Source organism: Falco biarmicus, chromosome 9 (genome assembly GCF_023638135.1).
Source record: "Falco biarmicus isolate bFalBia1 chromosome 9, bFalBia1.pri, whole genome shotgun sequence".
NCBI classification, from domain to species: domain Eukaryota; kingdom Metazoa; phylum Chordata; class Aves; order Falconiformes; family Falconidae; genus Falco; species Falco biarmicus.
The window spans coordinates 13,442,607-13,467,931 of NC_079296.1; the positions used below are offsets into that span (position 1 = coordinate 13,442,607).

At 61.5% G+C, this 25,325-nt stretch overlaps 1 protein-coding gene across 4 annotated transcripts; it reads left to right on the forward strand.

The window, feature by feature from the left end:
* The first annotated feature begins 720 nt into the window (after nt 1-720).
* SH2D3C (SH2 domain containing 3C) lies at nt 721-25,249 on the forward strand. Of its 4 annotated transcripts, none has more exons than XM_056352441.1 (12): nt 721-830; nt 2,950-3,592; nt 8,156-8,195; nt 18,426-18,554; nt 18,816-19,264; nt 20,916-21,040; nt 21,408-21,985; nt 22,235-22,350; nt 22,513-22,684; nt 23,431-23,542; nt 24,201-24,407; nt 24,544-25,249. In XM_056352441.1, the coding sequence occupies exons 1-12, from the start codon at nt 791-793 to the stop codon at nt 24,717-24,719; spliced, it is 2,787 nt and encodes a 928-aa protein (XP_056208416.1). In that variant the 5' UTR covers nt 721-790; the 3' UTR covers nt 24,720-25,249. The 4 variants fall into 4 exon arrangements, with proteins under 4 accessions (XP_056208416.1, XP_056208417.1, XP_056208418.1 ...); XM_056352442.1 differs by lacking the exon at nt 721-830 and adding an exon at nt 879-1,089; XM_056352443.1 differs by lacking the exons at nt 721-830; nt 2,950-3,592 and adding an exon at nt 4,598-4,747.
* Nucleotides 25,250-25,325: the final 76 nt, after the last annotated feature.

Here is a 25,325-nt window from a genome sequence, read left to right on the forward strand (position 1 = left end):
CCGGGGGGCACAGACGTGCCCGGTGGGGGCTGCCGTCCCCCCGGCGATGCCTGCGTCAGGGTGCAACGCGAGCATCTTGGCGTGGGGGGTGTCTGAAACTGGTCCCCAAGGCGGGGGGCACGGGGGGGGCCAAGGCCAGAGCAGCAGCGGAGATGGCTGCTGGCATCCCGGCCACGGCAGCCACCAGGTGCTGCCTGGGAATGGGGGACAGCACAGACACTGCAGCCTGCCAGGCCCAGGCCACCTGGTCCTGCGTGAAGACACTCCTTCCTCCAGGGCACCCCAAGGTCCCCCAGCACGAGGCAACAGCCAGCGGCAGGGGGCTCCTGCTGCCACTGATGCCGTCCGGCTGTCACCCCACGGGGCCGTGAGGGCAGCGGCTGAGCCCCAGATGTGCCTGGTGCTCCCCTGTCTGCAGGGCTGGCGCCGTCCTCTAAGGCTGGCACCCTGCTCTAGAGATGGCACCCTCACCCACAGGGCTGGCACCCACGTTCAGGGCTGGCACCCTCCTCTAGGGCTGGCACCCAGGGGGCTTTGGGTGTCAACATCTGCTGGCCATCCCCAGACAAGGTGGCCTCTAAGCCGCCAGGTGGGTGTGAGAGGACAAGCGGACTGGGAGGACTGGGGGACAGCGGGAGGGCGGGCTGGGGCAGATGACAGCGCTGAGGAGGAAATGCCAAGCGGGGCGATGAGTGGCTGGGGGGGGCAGGAAGGGAGGAGCAGGCAGGGAAGGGCTTCACAGTTATAAACTTGTCCCTCTTGGTCCCCACGGCCTCCGACCAGCACAACCATGGCCGAGGGCCAGAAACGAGGGGGCTTCAAGAAGTTCAGTAAGTGGCCGTGGGGTGGGATGGGGTGGGTTGACAATGGGGTGCTCACCTGGGCAGCCTAGCTGGGAGGGGGGATGCATGAGAGTGAGTGTGAGTGTGGGTGTGAGTGAGTGCTCACACGCTCCCCGGGTCACCCCCACTGGGGATGTCTGGAGCCAAAGCAGGCTCTGCTCTCATTAGGAAGCTCAATGCAGTGAGGGGCTTCGGAGTTTTCCATCCTCAGGGCTGGGGGTGAGCCCAGGTGCTGCTGCCTCGGGAGGTGAGTACCGGGACTGGGACCAGTCTGCTGCAGCCCAGCCCTGCACTGGGTTCCGGGATGCACCCAGGGGGAGGCACAATGGGGTTCAGGGGTCTTCAGTTCCCGAATCACATCCTTCAGGGTGCAAGGCTGAGGGTGAAAGTCAGTGCTGCAGACTGGGGGCTGCCAGTCCCCCCACCCCAGGGTGCTTTCGCAGCACAGCGGCCGGGTGGCACGGAGGAGCCGGGCTGCGAGCCTAGGAGCAGATTCCTGCCGGCTGCTCTTGGAGGAAGCACTCGGTACCCACAATGAGCGAGCTCTGCTCTTTCTCACAGACCTCAGGTTTCCCCCAGAGCCCCGGGAGGCGGCTGCAGTGGCCTTCACCCTGCTTCCCAGCACTGGGCTGCGGGAGCCAGCCTTTGCTGCTGCTCTCTGCATTCCTGCCGCGATGCTGGCGCCAGAGGGGGGCTGGTCCCTCCACTCCCCAGGGACCCCTCCATGGGCAAAACCCACGGCCTCATCTCAGCTGGGCTTTTCCTTTGTGGTGCAGAGTAGGAAGATGGGGAAAGTCCCCAGTATTGCCTTTCCCACCCTGCAGCAGCCCCAGCAGTGGCCGGCAGCAGCAGATGCTTGGACTCTGAGGGGATGTTTAACCCCAAGCAGTTTTGCCTTTAACTGCATCCAGGCCATGAGGTTTCTGCCACGCAGAAGGCCTTTCGGGCTGCTGCAGCCCCTTGCATGGTCCCTTTGCCCTGTCTGGCTGGGGGATGCCCAGCAGAGCCCATTATGGCAGCAGAAGGTGGGAGTCCAACGGTTGAGCAGCCCTCAGCCACCCAGTTCCTGATACAGCACGCTGCAGCGTGCGGCTTCCTGCCATGGCAAATTTGCTGTGCCTGGAGGGGAAGAACCTTTGCAATGCTCCAGGGCAGCAAAAACATTGCAAAACCCCCAGAGGCAGCTGGAGCACCAGGGCTTCCCTGCAGAGCTGCGGCCTCAACCTGCTGCACCCTGTGTGCTGTGCCAGCACCGACACGGGCCTGGAGCTGCACGGCATCCGCAGGCAGAGCTGAGCTGGGGCTGAGGTGTGAAATGCAAAGCCACCCGCCGGAGTTATAAATATGTCTCCGGTAAATGCTTTGCGCTCAGCACTCGCAGGTGGCAGCTGGGAGCCGCAGGGAGGCTGCGAGGTGCTGAGCACTCAGCTGAGGAAGTGGGGAGGTTGTCCCCTGCCCGCAGCCAGCACTGCCACGCCAGTGCTTTCAGGCTGCACACTGACAGTCGGTTCCTGCTCCACCGTGCCGGTGAGGGACATGCACATGTGAGCACATCACATGTGGCCGGGACCCCCGTCCCCTGGGCAGATGCGGTGTCCCCCCCATGCTCTCATCTGAGCAAGGGCAAGGGGTATGGCCTGTGGAGCAGCCCCAAGGCTATGGCGATGGGCACAACCACCAGCCCTGCCTGGAGTCCCCTGGGGGAAGCGGGGAGGCGGAGGATGGGAACAAGAGATATGAAATCTTTTCTGGCACTGCTTGCTCACCAGGGCTGGGCGTTTCTTCCTCCACCCCTACCACTGCAGTGGGGAAAGGCAACCGCTGGAGTTGCCAGGGCACAGGGGACGTTTGCTCCCTAAGGGACCGGGACAGACCTCCTGGGGTCCCAGCAGAGATGCCTCAAGCAGCATCACATACACCCCAGGCCACAGGGGTGTCATGCCGGGCTGGGACTGGAGATGCAGGGTGGAACTGGGCTGACACCAGGCTGCACTGCAGCACAGTGCCCTGTGCCCACCCCAAGCCTGGATCAGGGGCCCTGGGATCCCCCCATCATGACACTGTACCAGCAGTAACCCCACACTCCTCTCTCCTCTCTCTTTGCTAGAGTTTTTCAAGTTCAAAGGCTTCGGGAGCCTGAGCAGCATCCCCCGCTCCTTCACCCTCCGGCGCATGTCCGTGGCCCCCAGCTCTCCTGAGAGCCTGGGGCCAGGTCTCCCTCCTCCCCATGGCTTCCTGGAGGAGCCCTTTGACAGCACCCAGGATGATCTCAACACCATGCCCAAAAGCCCCGGCCCCTATGCCCGGTCATCGGACATGTACAGCCACATGGGCACCATGCCCAGGCTGAATGTGGGTAAGGCCGGGAAGAGCCTGGGAAAAGCCAAGAGCAGCCAGAGCTGCCGGGTGAAAGGGACCCCCAGCAATAAACCCCACCAGACAGCCCCGCTCCCCAACACCAAGATGTCCAGCGATGCTGACATGGGCACAGACTCACCCTCAGCCATGGGGCAAACAGAGCAGGAGGATGAAGAAGCTCAGCCTGTGGACACCCCAGGGGCAGCGGTGGCCAGGATGCACCAAGAGCCTGCAGGGAACGTCTCCTGCCCTGGGGCAGAGGCACCGAGCTCCAGCCTGGCTCCGAAGCCCAGCCAAACCCTGACCCCCAACACAGCAGTGGGAGCGGAGATCACATATAGGGATCTGCTGGAAAAGGGGCAAGACCATCCTGGCAAGAGCTCCCTGGACAGGTACAGCCCCACTGGGTTTACTCTGCCTTCCACTGGGACCCCCGTTCTACCCCTCTGGGGCAAGGGGAGGGGGTGGGACACACTGGGGGTCCCTGCAGTGCCCCCCACTCACCCGCAGTACCAGCGGGATGCACCTGGCTGGTGGGATGGCACAGACAGAGCGCTCTGTACCATGGCCAGGTCAGCTGCTCCATGGGAGCAAGGTTTCCTGTGGGATTTCTGCTCCCTCCCGTTTCCGGATCTCGCAGCCCTGCTCAGCTCCAGAATCCTTTTGTCCTGCCGGCGGCTCCATTCCTGCACTGGGATGCACTGCGGAGAGCTCAGATCTGCACCACTCCAGCCCCTTCCACCTCTCACTCTCCTCTTTTTCTCCCCCTCCCCGAGTGGCACTGCCTCTCTCAAGGCACAGGGGCAATCCCTGAAACCAGCCATCCCATCCCCATTTCCATCACCTGGCAGTAAACCCCTGAATCTGGGCACAACCACCCCACTTCGGGCATAAAACTCCTCCTTCAGGCCCCAGACCCACCCTCCGGGGGAACCTGGGGGCTCAGCCCTGTCAGATGAGGGGTTTGACCTCAGAATCAACAAGAGGGATTTTTACCCCCTGCCCATCACTTGGAGGTGTGGGCACGAGAGGCCAAATGCGCCCCAGCTCAGCAGCTGGGACTGGGGGCATGGGTGGAAGTGCTGACTCCAAGTTTCTCCCCAAAATAAGGTCCCACCGTCATCGCACCACTGCTTCCCTGGCCCGGTCCTCCTCTCTCGCCCTTGGGTAGCCCCTGACACACCAGTTCGCCCCGTGCCACCCTGGGGCCAAGGGGCTCCTTGTCCCGGCGCTGAGCACTCAGGAGGTCCGGGTGGCCCCGGCGGCCCCGGGAGCGGGCTGAGGAGGAGGAATTCGTGCCGGTGGTGGGAGCCGGGCTGTGCCGGCCACACATTCCTGCCGGCCTCAAAGGGGGGGCGGGAGGAGGGCTGGGACGGGAAGGAGGAGGGTCCGCCACCGCCTTGCGCGCCCCAAAGTCCCAACGCTCAGTGCGAGGCGGGAGAGCGCCTGGGAGAACTTCTCCCCATCCTGGAGCGAAGGCACTCACCCAGTCACGCAGGGCTGATGACAGCGGTGGGCAGGCGGTTTCCCACCCTGGGACAGGGCAGGTAAGAGGTCCCAGCCCCGTGGCCACCCCTCGTACCCTGGCACAGTGGGGGGGGACAGGAAGGGAGAGGCTGGGAAGGGGCTTTGCGTGGGGAGGGCACAAAGCTTCAACGCAGACGCTGCTGGAGCCGCCGCTCAGCCACCGAGGCCCCCGGCCCGTGGCAGCGTTTGCTCATGGAAAGACCGAGCGTGGCGGCAGCTGCCGAAACCGCAGTCAGAGCCGGCGCCAGGGCAGAGCGGCCAGGGGGCTGTGGCCGGCACTGGGGGCTGGAGGCTTGGGGGCTCAGGGGGCCGGTGGCACTGCCACATCCCTTGGTGAGCACAGAGCCTCAGCAGTGGCAGAGGGTCCCCACAGGGGGTGCCTGGGGCTCGCCCAGGCTCTCTGTTCCCCCAGAAATGACTTAGGTCCCAGGCCAGCACGGCTGGGAGCCAAGCAAACAGAGGAACTTGTGTGGGTTACCTGGGTGTCTGGGCTCTGGGGAGTGGGGACTTGGGGCCCCAAAAATCGAGGGCCAGATGCTCTTTTGCATCATTTGGGGCTGCCTTGATGATGGGTGTAGCCAGGGAAACTGAGGCACAGGAGTGACCAGAGCAGGACTTGGCACCAGGGGCATTTCTGCCCCTCCACGCTCCACTTAGAGCCCCTGCCACCACCCCTGGCTAGAGGAGCAGCCGTCACCACAGCCAGGCCCTGCTGTGGGGCGGACAGGCGGAAGCGGGACCGGGATAGTGCCGCGCCCCAGCCCTTCCTCCTGCACAGGCACATCCCTGGGGATGGGGACAGTGTGTTCCCGCCAGCCCATGGCAGAGGCCAGCACTGGCTGCCCAGTACAGGGGGCGCCTGTGCAGGGGGGTGCTGGGTGCCAGGAGGGACAAGCATGACCCTGGGGCACATTTTTGCTTGCCCCGCCTGGAGCATCCCTGGTAAGGACAGACTCCAAGGCAGGACGGACTAAGAACGCCCATCTAAAGGGGAGCTTTCCCAGGGATGCGCCCTGCAGGATCAGGCCCTCAAGGCAGGGGAACTGCGCTGCTGTGGGACAGGGAGCTGCGGAGATGCTCAGAGTGAGGCGGTGGCCGTGACTCCAGCAAGGACACGGTGACTAATGGGAGATGACCCGCAGGCAGGTCACAGAGCGGACGTGACTCGACTTCCCTCTGTGCGTGGCGTGCGCGCGGCACGGGAAATGCCGCTTCCCGCAGGTCGCAAGCAGGGCACTGCCCACAGCTGCCAGCACACACCTCTGCCAGCACTGCGAGCCAACACCTTGAAGGAGGAAGCTCTGCAGAGGGGGAAACTGAGGCACGAGGTGTCCAGACTTGGTTGCCCAGGGATACAGCCTGCACTGTTGTCTGAAGACAAGCAGACCCTGGGCTCCAAAGTGCGGCTGGACTCCCACAGCCACGCTGGCCTGTTCGCAGCAGCCAGCCTGGAGCCTGGCAGGTTTGTAAGTCACTGCGATGCCTTCCCAAGCACAAGAGGAGCAGCTACCCCACCGAAACCCCGCTCCCCGGTGCCACCGTGGTAGCGCCGGGTCCCAGCAGCTCAGCCGCAGCCGCGCTCCAAAGGCAGCCCTGGAATTTCTCCCAGGCACTCGGCTGCCCCCAGAAATGCCATTTCCTCCAGGAATGTGCAGAACCAGGGGGGCTGCGGCCCCAGCTGCAGCCTTCCCCGGCACGGGGGCCTCCCCTGCTCGGGCCCTCGCAGCATCTCCCAGCTGCTCCCATGCTCCCGGTTTCCTGCCCAGAGGCCCCCCGTCCTCCCGCCGGCTTTTCTCACGGCTCTGGCAGCACCAGGCAGCCCTCCGCGGCCGTGTGAAAGGCAAACAGGCTGCAGAGGCAGCGCCAGGGCGGGCAGGCAGCCCGCAGCCACCCAGGGGAGCCTGTGTCTGCCCCCCCTCCTCCACATGTTCCTCTCTTTTTTTCACCCCAAAAAAGTGTGGGCTTGATTTCCAGCCCCTTTTCCCCTTCCAAGGTGGACAGTGGGAGATGTGGTTTCAGCATTGTGGGCTTGGAGGAGTGTGCGTTGCCTGCTGCAGGTCTGGACACCCCGAGGGGCCCATACTGACCCTAGCAGGACCCACTGTAATGCCACGGGGGGGTGTCCGGCGGGACAAGGTCTGGCAGCAGTTGCCTCTGCTATCCCCACGTCCCTTTCAGCGACTGACTTCTGAGCTACCAGGCAGCATCCCCAACCTGGAGGGAGCCCACAGAGGAAGAATTTGGCTCTCCAGGGATGCCACCAGTGTGGCTTCCAGGAGGGGTTTGTGTGCAGGACCCGCAGCAGCTCCCAGTATGAGGCAGGGGTTTAGCTGTGGCTGTAGGAACTAGGTGGAGTGAGGTGGCTCCTAGCAGGGAAGGGACTTCCCAGGTCTGTGATGCCCTCGGATTTGGTAGTTCCGTAGTTGCCTGCCCTTGTGCTGGCAGCCTGCCACCCCAGGGCTCTCGCTGCCACCCCACGCTCAGGCAGGCAACCTCATCAAGCAGTGGGATGTCCGTGCTAAAGCTTGGCGCTGGGGAGGCAAGCAGCACTGGGTTCTGGTCAGAGAAGTCTGGACTATTGTACTTTATTCTGACAGGTGAGACCTCAGGGTTGCGCACCTCTGCTTGGGCTGTTACTCTCCCTTCGAATGCTCTGTTGTTCCCCTTGGACTCATCCATACAGACACATCTCTCGACCTACAAGAGCACAAAAAGCAGTAGCAGCATTGCTACATGCTCAGAAAAGAGCAGGGGCCGTCTGCATCCCCCATGAAACTATGGCAAAGAACCTTCCAGATCAGCTGTGTCTCAGGGTTGTTGGGCTGGTTGTCAGTAGGGCTAAGGGTGAACATGTCACTAAGGAGAATGGGAATTTCTATTGCCTGTATGCTGGGAGGACAAGTTTTGCAGTCTCACTCAGGATGTCGCCGTTCACCCCTGGCTTCACTGGGAGTTTGATTTCTGCAGGGTTGCACGAGGCCATAGAGAAACAGTCAGAAACACTTGTCTGGGCAACGTGTCCCAACAGCCACCTGCTGGGAATGCAGCTCTGCCAGGGAACAGGGCACGAGGCCACCCTCTTCAGCAGGCACCCTCCGGCACCGTGACCTGCGGGGACCCCAGCCTGGCCACGGGGTATCCGTGGCTCAGCTCACACGATCCCAAGGCGATCTGGGGAGAGATCCTCTAAAAAGGCCTCATTCTTCCCTGATCGCATTAGGGAGACTAAGCCCTGCGCTGAGAGGGGGCAGGAACAGTGCTGGGGCCCTGGGAACCTCTCCCAAAACCATGGCCATGCTCTCAGCCCCATGGCAAGGCAAGGGGCACAGACTCTCGTTACCCACAGCTGTGTCTCCACTTCCTTTGACCTGACTGTCACGACTTACTGCCCTTTACTTACGTATTCTTATTTTTCCCCTTCCTTCTAGCCACCACGATGGCCTGGAGTCTGGCAGCGAATACGTGAAGGTAAGTCGCTGGGCACGATCACAGCCTGACCCGGCCAGGTGCCAGTGGCAGAGCGGGGCCTGGGGCTGGCCAGGTCCTACACCAGCGGGGTGCTCAGCTCTGCACTCCCCATCCCACCACCTCCTCCGGGCTCTCTCTTTAGCCCTGGAAGAAATTCCCTGCCAGAAATGGTGAGGCTGAGGGAGGCAGAGGAGACACAAACCCTACACAGTCCCCCTGATGCTGCTTCCACAGGAGCTCCTGCATTTCATGCTCCCTGTCACCTGTGAACGCTGCAGATGCAGGGGTAGCCTCTTCCCTCCACCCCCATGTAAAGAAACGGAAGGGTTTGAGCCACTTCTGTGGCTGTCACATGAAAGTCGGTGTAAATCTCTCCAAATCTCTTGCTTATCCTCCAGCAAACTATTAACATTCCTGAGGACTCTTCATGTCTGGCCAGAAATTCATTAGCCAGGCGCCTGGCTCCGGAGGAGAGCAGCCCTTTTGCAGGAGGCTGCTGGCATGATGGGAGCTGGGCAGGCGCAGGGGAACAGTGGCAGAGATGCTGTGTGGTTTGGGGATGGAGCACTGAAAACCTGCCTGGGTGGTCGCTGCCATGGGATGGACTTTGGGGAGTGTGTCTGAGAAGGCGCGGAGCCTCCCGAGTCCAGCCGCCCGATGGGGATGTGATGCTGCTGGGCAGATGGGATTGTTGAGTGACTTGAGGTGCCCAGCTTGGATGGTGTAAATAGCACAGAGCCCTGAACCTTCGTCTTTTGGACCTGGGGCTCTTGATGGTGGCTGTAGCCAGACATGGAAATGTGGGAACCCCCCCGTGGTGGCACCAACCAGCAGGCTCAGGAGAGAGCTGGCTGGGCCCTGAACTCATCTGCTGCTCCTCACGGGGCTCACCCCTCTCAGGGTCCAGTCTTGGGGCTAATGAGGATCCTGCTTGCTGGGTTTGGCATCCAGGCGCTGGGGTCGGATGCAGCTTTATCACCTGTAGCAATCCCTGGAGTGGGATGTCTCTCCTCTCCTCTTCCTCTAGCCATGTGGGACTTGCTGAGCAGGAGCTCACCAGGCTGGAAGTGGGACATGTGCTGGGGCAACGAGGCCCTGATGGGAGTGTTAAGGCTCGAGCCGTGCTTCACAGGGTAGAGCCCTGGGGTGGGCTGCCTCGGGGTGCACAGGAAAGCTCCTGCTCATGCAGGCAAGTCCTATGAGGGCAAGGAGGTGGTGAGGGGCAGAGCTGGATGGATGGGGGTGTTTTCCCTTGCACTGTCAGCACGTGCAGCCAGAGACGGGCACATGTTATGGCTCATGAGTTAATAGACTGAAACAACACAGGTGTGCAATAGATTTGGCTTTGCCTTTGGGGTTGAGTTCTTTTTGGTGAGCCAGAATTCCCTACTCTCCAGGCAGATCCCAGACATGAGTTATCTGGCCTTTATTTCTCACCTGTCCTTGTGGTGTCCAGGCACGGACCGTGGGCTGTGATTTATATGCCACTTCCCTTTGGTCACAGTAGCAACTGATGGCTGCAGTGACAGCAGCTATTTTAGTCAAATAAGTAATTATCTGCAGCGTGAGTGACCGGGATGATGGGGGCACTTTGGCTGATTGCAGGCACCGTGCCTGGTTGGAAGCCCGTGCAGCGTCTGGCCCCAGGGCCTGCAGGATTTCTGGTGGGTAGGTGACTGCTGGCTGCTGTGTCTGGGGGGGATATGAGCAGAGGGGAAACATCACTGAGGGGCAAGTGGAGGACAGATGGAAAGAAAAAGCCAGTGAAGAAGATTTGGGAGGAGGAAGAGGAGGCACTGCAAAGCCCTTGTGAGCAAAGGCTCATGGGCAGGTCTGCATCCAGATGTGCACCAAGGAACTGCCAAACATCAGTCCTTGAGCTCCAGCCACAAAGCAGCCAGGGCCAGCTCTCCCATCACTGAGCCTGCTGTGATTAGAGGTGCAACCAGGAGCTAGGGAGGGTCAGAAAGCCAGGATCAATAAGCACTTGGTAATTAACGTGCTTTAATAATAGCCTAAGGGTTGGTGTTTCCAAGCTGCCTGGGTGATCTGCACACCTGGCTCCATTCGTTAACGTCCCAGCCAGCCTAGCTTTGGCCCTTGTGCTGGTGAAGGAGCTGAGAGCAGTGTTATGCTTTGGGAAAGCTACAGCCCGTAAAGCTGTCGTGCATCCCTGCGAGAGCTCAGCTGGAGGTTTCCAGCTGTCCCCTGTGGAAAGACAGCACAGGCACAGCCGGGGACCATCACCCCGCAGCATCTGGTGGGGCTCCCGCGTGCTCCCTCGGCGAGAGCCTTGGAAGGAAACCCCGGAGCCCAGTGCAGAGGAGAAGCCTTGGCAGGAGGGCAATTCACTATCGGATGCTCTCCAAGCAGCACCTCCCTGCATGCTGCCACCTGGTCTGCCCCTCAGCCCCATGCAAGAGAGGAGGAGAGCCCGTGTGCCCATGGGACCCGTGAGCACCCACCACCCGTGTTCCCTGCCCGCCGGCTGCGTGCTGCCCCGCTGCATCCCGCACTCAGCCCCATCCTGCTGGAGAGCCGCACTGCTCCGCCATCCCTCCCTCCCCGGCAGACCAGGGCAGAGCAGGGCCTGGCGAGTGCCTCGAGCTCTCTTTGTTCTGCGCGGAGGAGCCGCTCAGGGGACCTGTATCTCATCGGCCCTGGCTGCTGCATCCCTGCCTGGGGATGCGAGGGGTTTGTTTGAATTAATTAGAGGGGAGGCTGCAGGGTTGGTGGCAGAAGGAATACCTCTGAGCTCATGGCATCATCCCCTCAGGCCGGGGCGCACCAGGAGGCGTGGGGGTCTTCGGGCCAGGGCTCACTTTGCGGGTGGGAGCGTAAAGCCCGCTGTTAGCAAAGCCCAGCCAGACGCAGGCTGTGCTGTGCAGGACAGACCCGGAGGGAGGCCGGTGTGGTGCGGGCAGGTGGGTGCAGAGCTCAGTGCTGGGGGACACCTGCCCGTCCCTGTGCGCAGGGCAGGTGCCAGCAGCGGGTTCGGGCAGGGATGTTGCGGTGGGTTTGTTGTGAGAGTCAGGGCTGGAGCAATGCTTTGAGTCATCGGCACTGCCTTGTGCATCCCATACGTGAAACCGTGGCCTTAATTAAACTGAAGGAGAGCCTTAATTAAACACAACTGAGAGACGGCCTACGCGGGAAGCAGGCAGCCAGCTCCCCGCTGTGTGAGGCAGGCACCGGCATGTCCCCCCCCAGAACGGCGTCACCGGGGTGGGTGAGAGGGGACGAGGCGGTCCCCATGTGCATCACTGGGGAGAGCAGGTGGATTTGGGGTGGGGAGATAAGGGGAGCTGGGTCCCCTCAGGGCTGCCTGATCCCCTCAGGGTGCCAGGCTCCCTCAGGGGTGCACACAGCCGGGGTGCTGGTTCTCCTCAGGGGTGTGGGGTCCCATCAGGGTGCGGGTCCCCTTGGGGCATGGGCAGCTGAGGTGCTGGTTCTCCTCAGGGGTGCCGGTTCCCCTTAGAGCAGCCGGGTCCTCTCAGAGTGCCGGGTGCCCTCAGGATGCCGGCTCCCCTCAGGGGTGCACAGTGCCGGGGTGCCGGGTCCCCTCAGAGGTGCCGGGTCCCCTCAGGGCACAGGCAGCCGGGGTGCGGGGTCCCCTCAGGGGTGCGGGTCCCCTCGGGGTGCCGGTCCCCCTGCCCAGGCGGGAGGCCGGAGCTGCCGGTTCCCCCGGGGCCACGGCGGCGGAGCGGGCGGCCCCGCGGGCCGGGCCGGGGCGGGCCGAGGCGGAGCTGCGGCGCCGGCGCCGCCCCCGCTGCCGACAAGGGATGAGGTAATTCGGGGAAGCGGCTGAAATTGAAGCCCGGCGGCGGCGGCGGTGCAGCCCGGGCCGGGCCGGGCCGGGGCAGCCCGGGGGCGCGCCGCGCCATGACGGAGCGGTGCAGCCTGTGGAGCGCCCTGTCAGCGGCCGCCTGCTGCTTCTACCGCGGCTCCTTCATGCAGGTGCAGGTGAGCGGGGGCGGCGGCGGGACGGAGCCGGCGGGTGCCGCCGGGCAGCGGCTCCGTGCGCCCGCACGCGTGGGGCAGGCGGCGGCAGCGCAGCGAGGAGGGGGAGCACCGGCGGCACGGCCCGGGCCCGGCCCCGCCGTCAGGGGGCTCCGGTCCCGGGCTGCAGCGCCGGGAAGCGGGGGCGAGCGGGGCTGCCTCGGTGGTGTCCCGCCAGGCAGCCCCGTGCCGCAGCGCTGCCCCGCTCCGCCGGGCCGGGGGGCGCCGTGCCCGCCTGGCCGGGGCGGCAGCGGGCGTGGGGTGAGCGGGGCAGAGCTCGGCCGGGGCCGCGACGGCAGTGCCGCTGGCTGCCCCCAGAGCAGCCCTGGACGGGCGGCGCAGGTCCCTGGAGGGGCCCTCACCGGCAGCAGAGCCCACGCAGGGCAGTTCCGCATCCCCCGGCAGACGGCATGTGCCTGGAGCATCACTGAGAGCACGGGAGGCAGCAAGCGGGGGGTGCAGAGCTGCTCGGCCGGGGGCTCTGCGTGAGCTGCGCCGCACCACACGGGTCTGACGGGTGGGAGAGAGCTGGGATCCATCTGTCACCTGTCCTGTGGTGCTTCCAGCACCGCCGCTGTCTGGGCAGGAGCCTAGGTGTCCTATTTTTGGACTCTGGCATTTGCGCAGGAGGAGCACAGTGCTAAGAATTGGTTCACTCGTTTACCAAGTTAGAGAGCAAAGGTGTTTCGGGTTGCAAGAGCCAAGCAGGCTCTGGTCTGAAGCAAGAGCTGTAGCATACCGCAAGTTGGAAGGCAGCTGGCAGCCAAGAGAGCTGGCAGTCTTATTCAGTACTCCTGCTGAGTGAGGTAGGTGCCGAGCTGTAGAGATTATGCTGGGTAAGACGGAGCCCAGAAGCAGCATTTCAAGTCTTGTCATGACTGCGGCTGATCTCAGTGCAAAGCCAGGGATTTTGATTGCTGGTGGAGGTGAAGAGGGAAAAGCAGAAGAGCTGCTCCCAGCTGTCCAGAGGCCACCGAGCAACACAGGGGGACGTGCCCTAGTGCAGCAGCCCTGGGGCTGCACATCACAGGGGCTGACTGGGTGCTGTCAGCAAGCTGCTGCCAGAACAAGGGAGAGACAGGTGGGCATCTGGCTCTCACGCAGGGATGTGAGAGGGGATGGAGGGCGCTCCATCCTGACCCAGAAAGAGTTAAAAGTGAAGCCTTAAGTGCTCACCTGGCTCCACCAGATCTTTCACCATCTATTTGTGTCCAAGTGTGCCCAGCAAACACACACTGAAGTCCCCATGAATGACTGGAGCGCTTCCAGCTGACAGCCGCATCCCTGCTCACCGCCAATGGCAGTGCACCCAGCCTGGGAAGCACTGACATCATTTCTGGCCAATAGCAGCTCTGAGAAGGGATGCAGCAGCAGCCGCTGCTGCCGTCTTGGAGTGAGATAAGTAATATATAGATGGATGGAAATGTGTGTATACACACACCCATCGCTGCACTGGATACCTGCTCCCCCAGGGCAGTGGTAGCAGTGCACTCCAGCACCCCACTGCAGAACCTGGGGCACTTGTCCCACCTTAGAGCACCCAGATGTTCCTGGCCGTCAACCCCAGCTGCACCCCACCCCTGCCAGCCAGACATAATTGCTCCAGAGCTGCCACAAAGGAGCACAGACAGGGGGAGATGAGACCCTGTGGGTAGCCAGGACTAGTCCTAGGAAGGGCTTTGAATGCCGAGACAAAGATCTTGAGCCAAGGTCTGCCTTCAGTGGGGACTCATGGAGATGCAGCATACCCGAGAGATGCCTTCGGTCACCCCTGGGCTGGACAGATGGGCTGGTGCCGTCTCAGAGGCCATTTAGATGCCCAGAGTCATTGCGAGACAGGACAGAGGAACAAATGATTTCCATGTGGAAAGATCAGTAGGATGGACTGGCTCACAGTGGGATACGCAAACTAAGAAGTCCATAACAACTTGAGGGTTGTCTGTGGTGGGATTTTCTTGGTGTGGTCACGTGGGATGGATGGACCATTGTTGGGTGGTACCTGGCAGCTGGCCTGGGGAGTGCAGCAGACCTGCACGAGGCAGGCCCGCAGACTGGTTCTTGGGTTCACTGTGATGCCGGCTGTCTCTCAGCCAGGATGTCTGCTCAGAAATACTTCACTGAAGTAGTCCATTGCCAGGTGCGGAGGAACCAGAGAAGACCCTTGCACGATTCTGGGGCTTTCCCCATACACCTGCTCCCAATGGCTTGTTACTCTGCTTCCTCCCACCTCTGCTTTCCAGCCCCGCAGCTGCTCTGGCAGCCAGAGCAGTGGTGGAAAACTCCAGGAGGGGCTGGGGTTTCCCTAGTGAGGGTCCCATGTCAGGGCGGGCAGCACAAGAGCAGGAGGGAGAGCACATGCGCTTGGTGCCCCGAGGTTAGTCAGATATTATCGGCAGAGGAGCCGGGTGGGGTGTGAGTACACCTTGCTCTCCAAGCTGACTTCATCCTCAGCTGTGACTCCTCCAGATCTGGGAGGGGAGAACAAGAAGGCAGACTGCAAATCGCTCCTGTTTCATAAGATTACCTTTGCAAGGAGAGAAAGCCAAATGCCAGCCTTTGAAGCTCTCCTTACAGCAGGCAGAGTGACAGTCACCATTTTACACGTACCACCCCAGCTGTCAGAAGCCTTCATCCCCCCCGCTCTTGCCCTTCCACTGCCAGTTCCAGCCCTTGCCCTTTGGCTGGGTCTGGAGGCGCTTCCTCCTCCAAGAAAGCAGCAGGGAGGATCAGGGAAGTGGGCAGGGATGGAGAGCCCCGGGAATTGCCTCCGCACGGGCGCTGCCTCCATCGCACAGCAGCACCAGAGGATTCCCCAGCCCCAGGACTTTGAAACAGCCCGTCAGGGAGCTGAATGTGATGGAGGAGCTCTCCTCTCTGCAGCCAAGCCAGCTTGGTTGCTTGGCTTGGCTGGTTGCTTGGCTGCTGGTTGGGATTCCTCAAGCAGAGCTTGGCATCATCTCTGGCAGCTCCTGAGCTGGTTTGTCTGGTGCGGCTGGTTCCGAGAACCACTCCAATCCCCATTTCTTCCTGCTCAGCTGGAAGAGGCCTTGGGGCTCTCTGTGCAGGAGGCCAGCACCACGTGCTTGAGCTAGGTGCTAGTGGAAGCCAAGGCTTTTCCTTGCACCCAGCCCACTAGTATGCAAGACCTCACGTTGGGCTGTACATCTTTTGATGTCCTCTTGGCGCAGCCAAGAGTGTCAAGCGGTGCCCTTTTCAGCGTGGTGCTCAGACATCCGCTTACATGCTCCTGACAGCGCTCGGCTGGCCTGCGCTGCCTTTCCATGCCGTGCCAGTGCCCGCGCCTCGGCGCTCGGCCAGCTGGCAGCCTGCGACCGGCTCCTCCGAGCCGTGCTGCTGAGCAGGGCAGAGGAAAGCCGGTTACTGCTGCAGGGCTCGGGGGCCACATGCATCCCCCGGGCACGTGGGTCCCTTGCACCCAGGGCTCGTGGTGCGCCCAGCTCCTGTGCAGAGAGGAGAGCAGCCAGGTGATCTTGGCAGCATCTAGCGTGTGTTGGAAGAGTGTGAGAGACGCACAGCGAGGACCAGTCCTCAGAGCCACAGCACACCAAAGAAGAGGGCTCCCTGTGATCAGTCTGCTGCTGCCTCCCTGGCTATCGCAGCCACACAGTCACTCCAGGCAGTGGCATTTTGGTGGCCCTGCAAATTGGATGGGATCTCATTTCCCAGCCAAGGAGCTCAAGGGACAGTGCCCTCCGCATGGCTGGAGAAAGTGGCTCATGGCACCCTCTGCTCACAGCCAGCCTCCCTCCCTCATCTACAAGATGCAAAACCTCCCTTGCCTCTCCCAAACCGCCTGTTCTCTCCTGCTAGCTTAGCACCTGGCTCCTGGCACGGATGCCAGCCGGCTGCTGCCCAAATCCAGGCTTGGAGACACTGGGCACTGCTCAGCTGGGTTTGTGTTTGTTATTCTGCACATTTGCATGGGGAGGATTTGGGGGAAAACCCAGATGTACAACACTGAGCAGAACGGGCGCTAATCCCTGCTCCAGGGGTGGTGGCGGGAGCACCGGCTCTAAACTGCTCCCAGCTCGGCTCGGACAGCTTTAGCCTGCGCAGACAGGAGAGGCTCCCAGGGGGTCCCTCCCTGCCCCAGAGTCTGGGGTACTAGCCATGCCGCGGGGTGGGTGCTGCAGCCAAGGGTCCCCTGCCACCGCTCCGGCTGAGCCAGGTCCGCTCGATGGCAGCGGATGGGTCGTCATGGAAACGGCATCTGCTCGGCCTCGGCCCCCCAGGAGGCAGCCAGACCTCAGCAGCACCCGTCGGCTACCATTTATTTTTAATAGGGTTCAGCGGTGCCGGGTGGCTTTGTCTCCACGAGGGCCCCAAATCAGCAGCCAGTACTCTGCTCCCCACAACCTTTGGTCAGGAGGGGGACAACCCACGTGCCTCCCAGTTCAGGTCCCCACTTGCTCCAGTGAGTGGGACCTTCTTCATGGGGAGAGTAAACCTGGTCAGATGAGCTCAAGTCTGAGTTCAGCCCGAAGTGTTTTCCAAGGATGCTTTCACTGCCCCAGCACCTTTTGACTCAATAGCAGTTGGGAAGGGAGGAACAGCGGCAGGTCCAGGCTGCTGAGGGCAAGCCCTGGAGGGCACAGTCCCTCACACGAGCCCTTTGCAGCCTCATTCCCCCTCCCCAGGCTGGAGCAGGGTCCCCAGGACAGCATCGCTGCCTGCTTTGGCTGCTGAATGCAGCCACCACGGGGGATGGAGCATCTCCCCCCAGGGAAGGGGGGGAACCTAGGGCTCAGGCTCCTGCTGAGGGACTCGGGGGGGTCCCAGGAGCACCCCAAGAGTGCTGGGTACAAGGCAGGAGAACAGCACAGTGCTCTACACCTCCCCTTGCCAGCAACTCCTAGAGGAGCAGAGGGAATCAGTAGGGCATGCAGAGGGTGAGGTGCTGGGCAAAGGGGTCAGCTCTGGGGCAGGTCCCCAGTGTGTCAATACGGGGCTGCAGCCCCCAGTGCTCTGGGGAACCAGCTGCTGTGCGAGGCCAGCCACGAGCACCAGCCTGCTCCGCCGGCAGTGCCGGAGCGCTGGCAGCAGCGGTTCAAGCCCGTGCCTGTCCTCCGACACGGCAGCAGCATCCTGCCCTAACAATGCCAAGGAGCTGGGCCAGCCTGCGGTGGCTCCCCATGCTGGCACTGCCACTGGTCATGGAGCCAGGCCACTGAGCCACCCCTGCTCATTGGAGCAGTGGAACAGGACACTGGTAGCCCTATCCAAGCTCCCTTATCCGTGGCAGTGGCACACACATCACCCTTGCAGGACAGCACATATCTGGGATGCAGGGGGAGCCGAGGATTCCTGGCTCCCAGGCCCTGCTCCACCAGGCAGCGCTGCCCAGGCAGCAGCGCTGGCACCACAGCAACCGACCGGAGGAACCGGCCTCGTGTGCACAGCGCACAGGAGCCTCGAGCCTGCGCTCGCCTCCCCAAACAAGCACCGACTCCGCCATGCCGACAGCTTGGCATCCTCAGCTACCCTTTGGGAACGATGGGGCCAAGCAGCAGGCAGGGAGCACGGCAGGCTCAGCCAATGGGAGACATGACACCATCCCTTATCTCTCTGGGGGAAGGGAGGGGGCAAATTGCATCCTCCAGGCTCAGGTGCACCAGTGCTAGTAAAAGGGTAAAAGCTAATTTCAATGCAGAAGGTTCCCTTTACATTTGTCATTACTATTCATGCCACCATCAGGCTGAACACAGAGAGTTAACCCTTTGGAAGAGGGACCATGATGGCTGTTCCAAGGAGGAGTAATAATACAGGTTTCCTCCTGGAAGAGTGCTTCCCGCAGTGGTCCAGCCCAGGAGATGTGTGAGAGGCAGCTGGGGCAGGTTTTTCCTGCCCAACCACACTCAGCTCCGAGCTGAGGCAGAAAGGCAGCACGCTGGGGACAGGGTGGTCAGGTGTGATGGGGACATGCCACCAGGAGAGTCTCCAAGTGCTCCTGGTGGCAGGACCTGACTGTCAGCAGGCACGGCACGTTACCTCACCCACATCCTTTGCCACAAGCAGCAATCTTCATGCACAGCTTGAGTTACTTGTGCCTCAGGGACAGGTCTGCTGCTGGTGAGTGGCATCACCAGTGCCAATGACATGGAGGGTCCTGCAGTCCTCACATGAGGACCCTGACAGCCCACCCCAGGGTCAGGCCTCTGCTCCCAGGCCCTGCACCGCTACACCGGCTGATGCTCTCTTCTCCCCCTACAGTTCTCCAAGGAGAAATATATCCTTGACTCGTCACCAGAGAAGCTTCACAAGGAGCTGGAAGAGGAGCTGAAGCTGAGCAGCACTGACCTGCGCAGCCATGCTTGGTACCACGGCCGCATCCCTCGGGAGGTGAGGAGGGGAGGGTGGGTGGCTCTGGGCACCGTTTGCTTGGGCTGCTCAGGGAGAGCACCCCCAGCCTGTCCTCCTGACAAGTGCCTGGGAAAGGGCTTCATTAGCTCCAGTCTGCCTGGTTTTGCCATGGGAAATGCCCTTCTGCAGCTCAGAGCCAGAGGCAAGGGGAACAAGCCAGTGCCACTGTGGATCATCCACCCACGCCCCCTGGTCCATCCAGCATGGCTTTGCCTGAGCTGCTGCCCTGTCCCCTGTCAGGTGTCAGAGAGCCTTGTGCAGAGGAACGGCGACTTCCTCATCCGTGACTCGCTCACCAGCCTGGGCGACTATGTGCTGACATGCCGCTGGCGAAATGAGCCCCTCCACTTCAAGATCAACAAGGTGACAGTCAAGTCCAGCGAGGGCCATACACGTGTCCAGTACCTCTTTGAACAGGAGAGTTTTGACAATGTGCCTGCCCTGGTCCGCTTCTACGTGGGCAACCGCAAGGCCATCTCCGAGCAGAGCGGTGCCATTGTCTACTGCCCCATCAACCGCACCTTCCCCCTGCGCTACCTGGAAGCCAGCTACGGGCTGGCTAACGGGAAGCATGGGGGACCCCACAGCCCCACCACCCAGAAAGGGGGGCACATCAAGAGGAGGAGCATCACCATGACAGATGGCCTGACAGCAGACAAGATCACCAGGGCCGAGGGGTGCCCAACCAGGTGAGCACAGTGTCTGGTCCCAGCTCAGCCGGGCAGGGAGCCAGCCCCTGGGCAGGAGGCAGGGCCACACTCTGTCCCTGCTCCCTGGGGTGCAGGGTAGGTGTTTGGGATCAGGGATGGAAAGACAGAGCAGCAAAGGTATGGGGGGGAAAGAAGGTACCCAGCTGGAACTGGGGTTTTCTCCCAGGCTAGCTGCCAACCATGCTGAGCTACTGCAGCAGACACCCAGTGAGCAGACATGACTTTAGCATTGCAGGCCAGAAGCCAGAGAGTGTTTTACAATCACCCAGTCCAGGATTACCAACGTGTCGGGGCTTGTCAGAGGCAGGGATCCAAGCCTTCCCAAGCAGATGCAAGAGGAGAGCCAGTCCCAGCCACCAAGGGGGCATTTGTTGGTTTGCTTTTGAAGGGTCCTTTCAGTTTTAGAGCCCTTTCCATCCAGCTGGAGCATTTGCAAGGAGTAACAGAGCAGTGCTGAAAGCCTGATGGGCAGGAGACCAACAGCGCTGTACTGATGGGAGTCTGCACAGTCCCCAGATTACAGCCACCACATGGCTGAACTGCTCACATTAACCTTGGAGCAGTTGGGCTTCACCAGAGGTGGGGAAGATTTCCTTCACACAGCTTGCTTTCAGCAGCCCAATGCTGCCCAGAGCCCAGCAGGAAAGGCAGAGCCACATGTCCATCCTCACATGCAGCAGCTGAAGGGGGACCCATCTACTCCTGCCTCCCCAGCGGGACACAGCCTGTGATTGAACCACGCCACTTTCTCACCACCCCAACCTTCTCAGCCCAAGGGCAGGGTGAGAATGCACCAGCAGAAAACAGGCAACCAACTGTTATGGCAGGGAAAAGGAAAACACTCAGACTTCCAAACTGCAAGTTTTTAGAAGAAGAGCCCAGATCCATCAGTCTTTCCTCACCACTCACATTTTCCCCAAACCCCTGATCACTGCCACTGCTCTCCCAGCCTCCCCCCACCACAGAGGCACAGCACTTAAAACCAAACATGTCACAGCAGCCCAGAGCTCACCCGTGGCAGGGAGCACAGTGAGTTACCTGCCATGCCTCCTTGCAGCCCTCTCTGTGCTCAGGCCTCACCACAGCATCTTTTGCAACACCATTGACACATGGCACTTGCATCAGGCCACAGCCCCACCAGCCCAAGACCTCCTTCACTTGCTGCATAGCTCCTTGAGCCCACACGCTGCAGCTCACTGATGCAGCACCTGACTGCCCACTGGGCTCCAAGTCCAGCTTCCAGGCACTTTCCACCTCTCCCATGGAAATACAGTAACAACCCAGCATCAAATACCCCCTTGCAGCACAGCCCTAGAAAACTACCTCCCCCACAACTTCCTTGCCAGAGCACCATACCCAGCATCCCTCTATCACAACACCCAAACCCCCACCCCAGGCAGGGCTGTCTCTGCTTTATATAGATGCTGACCCTTCTGCTCCCAGATGCCTGCAGGGACTGCCCACTCATTACTCCACCTGAGCTCATTACAGGTTCTGCTAATTATGGGTTGTTGTGGAAGGAGGCGTTGACCTGAGGGTGAAAGGGCAGAAAACTCTCATCCCAGCCCCTCTGCCCTTGCTGGGACCCTTGTCTGCAGGGACTAACCTGCCCTATCTTCCTCCTCCCCAGCGTGTCGTTGCCCCACCACAGAGACATCATTCGGAACTGTGCTGTCAGCGTGGACCAGATCCAAGACCTGCACTCCCCGATGTCCCCCATTTCTGAGAACCCAGCATCACCTGCCTACAGCACAGGTAGGCATCGCCCCTCCATCCCACGGGGGGCAGTGGGGACATGGGTCAGGCTGGGCTTGGCATGGGTGTGATGCAGAGACCTGGGGAGGGGGATGGAGCTGGCTGTAAAGACAAGCTCCTGTGTTGCTCCCTGCTAATGAAACCCTGTCCAGCTCCTTGCATGGCAAAGAAAACTGTCCTGATGGAGGGCTTGAGCTGAGGACAGGACCTCAGCCACACCATCGTGCAGCTGTCCTGGGACCGGCTGAGCCCATTCGGGCAGCTGGGCTTTCCCTGGGCTCTGCATCCCTGGGCTGCTGCATCTGTGGTCCCTACGCATGTACGTGTCTCCAGGCTCTGATAACAGGGTCTCCTTTGCTCCCTGCAGTTACACGGCTAAAGCCACATGCCTGCCAAGCAGCTGGGATTGCCCCAGCCTCTCCAGTCTTAAGAAGGTCCAGCGAGCCCCAGCTGTGTGCGGGGAACAACAGCAAACCTCTGCCAGACCCTGCCCACAGCACCCACTCAACTCCCTGCCACGGGTATGCCCGTGCCTCCCCCTCTCCCTCTGTGAACAGCTACAGCGACCCGGACACGGGGCATTACTGCCAGCTCCACCCCACCTCGCCCATCAGCAGGGACCGGCCAGCTCATGACACCAAGCAGCTGCCATCAAAGAGCTATGTGGAGAGACTAAAGGTGGAGGAAGGACAGAGAGGGACTGTGGAGAATGGTTCTGGGGAAGCAGAGGCAGGGCAGAGGCTGAAAGGAGAACTGGACTTCGTGGGCTTTGTGCCCCCCACCATGGAGACAACCTCCTGCTTCAACCCCACGGCCTTCCAGTCCCTGCTCATCCCCCTGGAGAACAAACCTCTGGAGATGGCTGTGCTCAAGAAGGTCAAAGAGCTGCTGGCAGAGGTGGATGTGAAGACGCTGGCCAAACACATCACCAAAGTGGACTGCCTGGTATGACCAGGGCCAGGCAGGAGGGATGGGTACCACTGCTCTCTGATTGCTCTGGGTTGGTGGGGGAGCGGAGCACCCCCGAGCATCAAGCATCGGGCACCCCTGAGCACTGAGGCATCCCTGCTGGGCTCTGCCACGCTGTGTCAGTGGGGGCAGGCAGAGACTGGGCTGGGGCAAGAGGCTGCCTGAGGACACTTCAGCCTCTCCTCAATTAACAAAGGTCTAATCAGCTCTTGCATTTCTTGCCAGGTTGCCCGGATATTAGGTGTGACGGTGGAGATGCAGCGGCTCATGGGGGTGAGCTCTGGCATGGAGCTGCTCACCCTGCCCCATGGCCACCAGCTCCGCCTTGACCTGCTGGAACGGTATGGCAAGGGGCAGTGGAGGCGAGCCCGGTGGGCCCCCTGCATGGCACAGGCTCCCCTGGTGTGTCCCCAGCTTGGCACGTGGGGGTCCACTGCACCTCCCGGGGTGGAGGAGCTTGGCCTCCCTGTGCTGACCCTGCCCTGCATCTCGCCCTGCGACAGGTTTCACACCATGTCCATCATGATCGCCGTGGACATCCTGGGCTGCACAGGCAGCACAGAGGAGCGGGCGGCCCTGCTCCACAAAACCATCCAGCTGGCCGCTGAGCTGAAGAGCACCATGGGGAACATGTTCAGTTTTGCAGCTGTGATGAACGCCCTGGAAATGACACAGGTACAGGGACGCTCCCTTCGTCCTTGTGGCCTAGGCTCATCCCCTTTGCCCAAAACACATCCCTCTCCCTGTGTCCTGCAGGCTCCCAACACCTGCTGTGGGGGGAGAAGGGGGAAAATGTCAAGGGCAGGAGTAGTGTGGCCACATCCGCTGGGGTGTAAGCAGGGAGGGGGAAGAGCCGTCCCCTCCACAGAGCAGACAGCCCAGTCCCGCTGGGATCCAATTGTTTTTCAGTGGTTGGGCTTTTTGTTTTGTGCTGGGCTGTGTTCCTGGGAGGAAATGAATCTGCCCTCCAGTACAATACAAATCAGTCTCAAGGCTGTGGCAGCAGCGTCTCCAGGCCACACTGCTCCCTTTGGAAGATGAAAGGAGATTAAAATTCAATTTTAAATCGAGCCCAGCTGGGAAGTCTTGCTTCCTGCCTGCACAAAGGAGGTGGAACGGCTGCCCCCTCCCTGTGTCTCATCTTCAAGGCTGCTGTAACACAGGGAAGCTGCTGTCCTGGGGCACAGGGAGGGGGGAAAAATCCTGAATCCAGCCTTGGTGCCAGGGATGTGCCGTCTCTGGCCGTGAGCATTGGTGGAGGATGCTGCTTTGGGGAGCCCCAGGCACTGCAGTGTGGGAGGCTGGGGGCCATGGCTGTGGGGCCAGGCTGTGCCCCTCTGGGAGCACCCTGCGAGCCTGGAGCTTGGTGCCCAGGGCCTGTGCTGCCCCTTGCACCCTCCATCTGCCCCGTCTACTTTCAGATCGCCCGGCTGGAGCAGACCTGGATGGTGCTGCGGCAGCGGCACACGGAGGGTGCGATTCTCTATGAGAAGAAGCTCAAACCGTTCCTGAAGGGACTGAATGAAGGGAAAGGTAACGGGACCAACTTCCCTTCTCTCTTGGCTGGTCCTTCCTGCTTCGTCTGGGCATGGCCTCGCGGGACAGGAATGCATTTGAGGGCTCCGACCCTCTCCCAGCCAGTGCCAAGAGCTTCCCCTCTGGCTGCTGAACAGCCCCAGCACCTGGCAGAGCCCGTTTGGCCTCAGCTGCCCCTTCCTTCCCAAAGAAGCATTTTATAACTAAATAAAACCAGTAGCTGAGCCAAACCCTCGCACTCGCATGGTGGTGTGTGCCAAGCTGAGGGGACAGGGCGGCCAGTTGGGGAGGATGGAAAGCCATGTCCCTCCGACATGCAACATTTGGAGCTCTGCAAACCTGCTCCCCATCGCAGCTCTGGGAAATGGGGACACAGCTCAGGCAGGGACGGCAGCATTCCCCTCCCAGAACAACCAGAAAACCCGGCTGGGAGGAGCTGGTGTTGAACAAGTCAGTGGCCCCGGGCACAGGGATCACAGAGCCAAGGCCACTGCTGTGCTACAGCTGAGCCTTAAAGCCTCTCCCAGGAGTTTGGTGGCAGCCTGGCTTCACGGGGCTGTGTGGCCATGTGAGCATTCTGTGGGGCTGGGGCAGGTGGGGAGGGGGATGCGAGGCCACAGGGACACATAGGATCCCATGTTGCCTCTCTCCGCAGAAGGGCCACCGCTGACGAACACTACCTTTCCCCACATCATGCCTCTTGTGACTCTTCTGGAGCGGGATGAGGCTCTGACTGACAGCCCTGAGCCCTGGGAGACCACCGACGATGGCGTGGAGGTGGTCATGGCCCACCTGGAGGCAGCACGGATGGTGGCCCACCACGGTGGGCTCTACCACACCAATGCTGAGGTGAAGCTGCAGGGTAAGCAGTGGGTATGGCAGGGCCCCTTTCCTTCTGCTGCATTCCCAGTGTGCTGCTCCAGCCCAGCACCAGACAGGGCAGCCCACGGGCACAGGGTCGCCCCCCATCCTGGGGAACTGACTCTCCCTCTCTGCAGGTTTCCAGGGCAGAGCAGAGCTGCTGGAGGTCTTCAGCACCGAGTTCCAGCTGCGGCTGCTCTGGGGCAGCCGTGGGGCCGAGAGCAGCCAGGCCGAGCGCTACGCAAAGTTTGACAAGGTCCTCACTGCCCTGTCCCACAAGCTGGAGCCGGCGGTGCGCTTCAGCGAGCTGTAACCCCCCTGGGTGCTTGGAGACCCCCCAGCTCCCACCACGCCCCCCACCAGTGGCTGTGGAGCAAGGGATGGGGCTGGCCACCCAGCACCAGGAGGAGAGATGGCCCCCAAGGGCGCTGGGGGACGGCTCAGAAACGTGGAGAGAAAGAGGAGGAAAAGCAGCCACCTCCCAGCTCCCCCCAACCTCCTCGGGGCACAGCAGGCCCAGGAGTCTGCACCACTGCCCTGAAGGATGGGGATGCTGCCTGGGCAGGCCAGCACCGGTGTCCGCCACCCAGCCCTGCCGAGGTCCGTGACTGCACTGTGCCCCTCGCCTCGCCCTTTGGTTTTGTTCCTTCTTCAGTTCTGTCCTGCCTGCGGCCGCTGGCTCCTGCTTGTAAATATGTTTTCAGGGTCACGTCTGGGTGTACAGACTTGCAGAGGACGGTTCTCGTTGTAAATAATTAGGCTCATTCGTTTCGTTTTGTAAATACATGTACATAAATCATGGGCTCGGTTCTTACATACAATAAAGTTTTATGCTGTCCCCCAGGGGCTGCCCTCGCTGTGGGTGTCATTTCAGGGGCTCCCGGTCCCCGGCAGAGCAGAGCCCGGGGAAGGGCTGGCG

What these genes read in the sequence shown, in the direction of transcription:
- SH2D3C (XM_056352441.1), top strand. Translation starts at nt 791, where the DNA reads ATGGCCGAGGGCCAGAAACGAGGGGGCTTCAAGAAGTTCA. An exon ending in GGCAAGAGCTCCCTGGACAG is followed by an intron (nt 3,593 to 8,155) that starts GTACAGCCCCAC and finishes CCTTCCTTCTAG; the next exon opens with CCACCACGATGGCCTGGAGT. An exon ending in ACGGCCGCATCCCTCGGGAG is followed by an intron (nt 18,555 to 18,815) that starts GTGAGGAGGGGA and finishes GTCCCCTGTCAG; the next exon opens with GTGTCAGAGAGCCTTGTGCA.